Source organism: Salminus brasiliensis, chromosome 15 (assembly GCF_030463535.1).
Source record: "Salminus brasiliensis chromosome 15, fSalBra1.hap2, whole genome shotgun sequence".
Taxonomy (NCBI): Eukaryota; Metazoa; Chordata; class Actinopteri; order Characiformes; family Bryconidae; genus Salminus; species Salminus brasiliensis.
Genome location: NC_132892.1, coordinates 32,976,932 through 32,981,262, shown reverse-complemented (window position 1 = coordinate 32,981,262; position 4,331 = coordinate 32,976,932). Strand labels below are relative to the sequence as shown.

General features: G+C 43.6%; 1 protein-coding gene across 1 annotated transcript in view; it reads right to left on the bottom strand.

Moving 5' to 3' along the window:
- Nucleotides 1-2,517: 2,517 nt before the first annotated feature.
- The window catches only part of metrnlb (meteorin like, glial cell differentiation regulator b), an 11,639-nt gene continuing 9,825 nt past the window's right edge, over nt 2,518-4,331 (bottom strand). Inside the window, exon 4 of the mRNA XM_072657692.1 lies at nt 2,518-3,918. Coding sequence (XP_072513793.1) covers nt 3,578-3,918 — 341 coding nt within the window. The 3' untranslated portion in view covers nt 2,518-3,577. The remainder of the gene's footprint in view (nt 3,919-4,331) is intronic.

Genomic DNA, 4,331 nt, shown 5'->3' with positions numbered 1-4,331 from the left:
ATCTGAAGCCAAAAGAATTCCTAAATGAGTCATTTCAGCATCCAGCTCTGATTCACCATAATCCCCTAGAGGTCCATTCATGCACTCAGCTCTGACTCAGAGTTTTAAAGGAGCATAAATTATCGAAAGGTGCAGAACAGTCAGTCCCGCAGGACTAGTATGTAGTACGTGAACAACCCTGAACCAATACATGTGAATCTTTTCGATGTTTTTAATGTAAGCTAAACAGCTTATTTGTTTTCTTTGCATAACCCCCTGAAATCCATCCATCGCCAAACTGAAATCTAAAACCTGAGAAAAACTCACACCAATAAAATGAAGATCCAGCACCATAAAATACTGAAGGCTCCCATAAAACATCTCAGCATGCTGTTGAGATGATGATGTTCAGTTAGATTTGTGAGAAGATTGTAATTTTTTGAGTTTCGGAGCCACCGGGTTAAAACACCAAGTAACACAGAGGAACATGGAATAACTTGGCAGGGAAAGTTTAAATGTTCCCCAGCTGCTAAAATACTGCGTAAAGAGCTTTTTCTGAGCAGAACTGGTGAATCCTACTGCAGAGTCTGTGGTGGCTGCCTGATAGATAATGTTAACTGGCATCCTGAGATGGAGATTCGTTTGGGTTGGTTGGTGTTTGTTGGAGAATATTTGGGTTGGTTGGTGTTGGAGAATGTTTGGGTTTGTTAGCGTTGGAGAATGTTTGGGTTGGTTGGTGTTTGTTGGAGAATGTTTGGATTGGTTGGTGTTGGAGAATGTTTGGGTTTGTTAGCGTTGGAGAATGTTTGGGTTGGTTGGTGTTTGTTGGAGAATGTTTGGGTTGGTTGGTTGGTGTTGGAGAATATTTGGGTTGGTTGGTTGGTGTTGGAGAATATTTGGGTTGGTTGTTGTTGGAGAATGTTTGGATTGCTTGGTTGGTGTTGGAGAATGTTTGGATTGCTTGGTTGGTGTTGGAGAATGTTTAGATTGGTTAGCGTTGGAGAATGTTTGGGTTGGTTGGTGTTTGTTGGAGAATGTTTGGGTTTGTTAGCGTTGGAGAATGTTTGGGTTGGTTGGTGTTTGTTGGAGAACGTTTGGATTGGTTGGTGTTGGAGAATGTTTGGGTTTGTTAGCGTTGGAGAATGTTTGGGTTGGTTGGTGTTTGTTGGAGAACATTTGGATTGGTTGGTGTTGGAGAATGTTTGGGTTTGTTAGCGTTGGAGAATGTTTGGGTTGGTTGGTGTTTGTTGGAGAATGTTTGGGTTGGTTGGTGTTTGTTGGAGAACGTTTGGATTGGTTGGTGTTGGAGAATGTTTGGGTTTGTTAGCGTTGGAGAATGTTTGGGTTGGTTGGTGTTTGTTGGAGAATGTTTGGGTTGGTTGGTTGGTGTTGGAGAATGTTTGGGTTGGTTGGTTGGTGTTGGAGAATGTTTGGGTTGGTTGGTGTTTGTTGGAGAATGTTTGGATTGCTTGGTTGGTGTTGGAGAATGTTTGGGTTGGTTGGTGTTTGTTGGAGAATGTTTGGGTTTGTTAGCGTTGGAGAATGTTTGGGTTGGTTGGTGTTTGTTGGAGAATGTTTGGATTGGTTGGTGTTGGAGAATGTTTGGGTTTGTTAGCGTTGGAGAATGTTTGGGTTGGTTGGTGTTTGTTGGAGAATGTTTGGGTTGGTTGGTTGGTGTTGGAGAATATTTGGGTTGGTTGGTTGGTGTTGGAGAATGTTTGGGTTGGTTGGTGTTTGTTGGAGAATATTTGGGTTGGTTGGTGTTTGTTGGAGAATGTTTGGGTTGATTGGTGTTGGAGAATGAGTTGGTTGGTGTTTGTTGGAGAATGTTTGGGTTGGTTGGTTGGTGTTGGAGAATATTTGGGTTGGTTGGTTTTGGAGAATGTTGGGGTTGGTTGGTGTTTGTTGGAGAATGTTTGGATTGGTTGGCGTTTGTTGGAGAATGTTTGGGTTGGTTGGTGTTGGAGAATGTTTGGGTTGGAGAATGAGTTGGTTGGTGTTTGTTGGAGAAGGTTTGGGTTGGAGAATGTTTGGGTTGATTGGTGTTGGAGAATGTTTGGATTGGTTGGTGTTGGAGAATGTTTGGATTGGTTGGTGTTGGACAATGTTTGGGTTGGTCGGTGTTTGTTGGAGAATGTTTGGGTTGGTCGGTGTTGGAGGATGTTTGGGTTGGTTGGTGTTTGTTGGAGAATGTTTGGGTTGGTTGGTGTTGGAGAACGTTTGGATTGGTTGGTGTTGGAGAACGTTTGGGTTGGTTGGTGTTTGTTGGAGAATGTTTGGATTGGTTGGTGTTGGAGAACGTTTGGGTTGGTTGGTGTTTGTTGGAGAATGTTTGGATTGGTTGGTGTTGAGAACGTTTGGGTTGGTTGGTGTTTGTTGGAGAATGTTTGGATTGGTTGGTGTTGGAGAATGTTTGGGTTGGTTGGTGTTGGAGAACGTTTGGGTTGGTTGGTGTTGGAGAACGTTTGGATTGGTTGGTGTTGGAGAACGTTTGGGGAGCGTTTAAAATGAGACACATTTACAGTTCACAGTCAAAACTGTTTTCAGTGAGGGTTTTTTTTTATTCCTGGTTAAATAATACAGTTTGGGCATGAGAAAAAACACACTCCATACACACACACACACACACACACACACACAGTATATACACAATAACACACAATCTCAGTCAGAAAAATTGACTGATCTAACTATACACAAAGCTTTCTAACAAAAGCACTGCTCAGTGTTCTCTCATGGACACCAGGGCTGCCAGCACAACATCTACTACTTCACCCATCACCTCCATTCATCTTCTCCAATCACCTCCATTCATCTCCTCTCTTCTTCTCCACTGATCACTGAACTGAAACGATTTTAGCATGTTTGATGACAACCCTATTATACACACACACACACACACACACACACACACACACACACACACACACACTTACTTTCACAACAAACCCAACAAAGCATTCTGTATAAACCTACGCAAATAAACAAACAAACAACATCTCCCTTCTTCTTCAGAAGTGCGGTCAAAGCCCTAAAAGATCAAAGAGTTCAACATCTGTCAATTAAATACAAGCACCGCCCAATCATCTTTTCAGGAACTGTGTTTTTCCCCACCCATAAGCCTTCACCACTCCTTTATCAAAAGGAGGTCTTTGTAGTACTGAAAAGGGTTCTAGACTATATATTAGTGGAACCCTTTTTGGTTCTATACAGAAGCATGTTTAAAAAGAACCACCAATATATTTTTTCTTCATAGAGACATAGAACCATGTAAGCTTCCAGTTGTTCCTGTAGAACCATTATAGTTTCTTAAGAACCCATGAAGAAGATTGTCAAGATTGCACATCCTTAAAAAAATGGTTCTTCAAGGGTCTTCTAGCAATGGCAAGGGTTCTACACTATACAGATGCTTAATGAGTGTTCTATCTAGAACCTCTGAAGAGTTAAGAAAAGGGTGAAGGGGAGGTTCTAAACCGACAACTCAAAGAACCATTTGGGGGCTTTTTTCAAAGGGGTTCTTCAAAAATGCCGCAAAAATGTCACAGTGTGTGTGCTGTCCAGTAAAGGTGTGTGTGTGTGTGTGTGTGTGTGTGTGTGTTCAGTCCGTGTGTATATGGCAGGGGTTGGTTCCTGCCTCCAGGGCTGTGCGGTAAATCTGGAGGAAGTCTTTATATCGGGGAGCACAGCCAAGCCACGCCTCCCCAAACCTCACTGACCCCGTCAACAGAAACTCCGCCCCTTGCTCCACCTTTAGGTCACACTTCTGTGGAACCTTCACACGACCTGTCCACCGTCCATGCCCGTGGGTCCCACCACCGGCCGGGACGAACACTCGCTTCTTCTGGCGATACACGTGACTGGACAACACCACTGATGACGCCTGACCCTCATCGATATCCTCCTCCTCCTCTTCAACGGACTGGATGCTGCCCCTCACCACTGAGAGGAGGAAGCAGGGAGAGAGAGAGAGAGAGAGAGAGAGAGAGAGAGAGAGAGAGAGAGAGAGAGAGAGAGAGAGAGAGAGAGAGCTATGCTTAGGTTTATTTATTTATTTATTAATAATCAGACATATGTACACTATACGGACAAAAGTATTGGGACACCTCTTAATCACTGTATCCAGGTGTCTGATTCAGCCTCATCACCCTGGGTGTATAAAATCCAGCCTCTAGCTCTGCAGTCTGCCTTTCTTCCACACATTAGTGAAAGAACGGGAGGTTCTGAAGAGCTCACTGAACTCCAGCGTGGTTCTGTATGTAATAGGAGACACCGCTGCACCACCAACAACAAGTCAGCTGGTGAAATTTCCTCCCTCCTAGATCTTCCTCCATCAGCTGTGAGTGGTATTATTA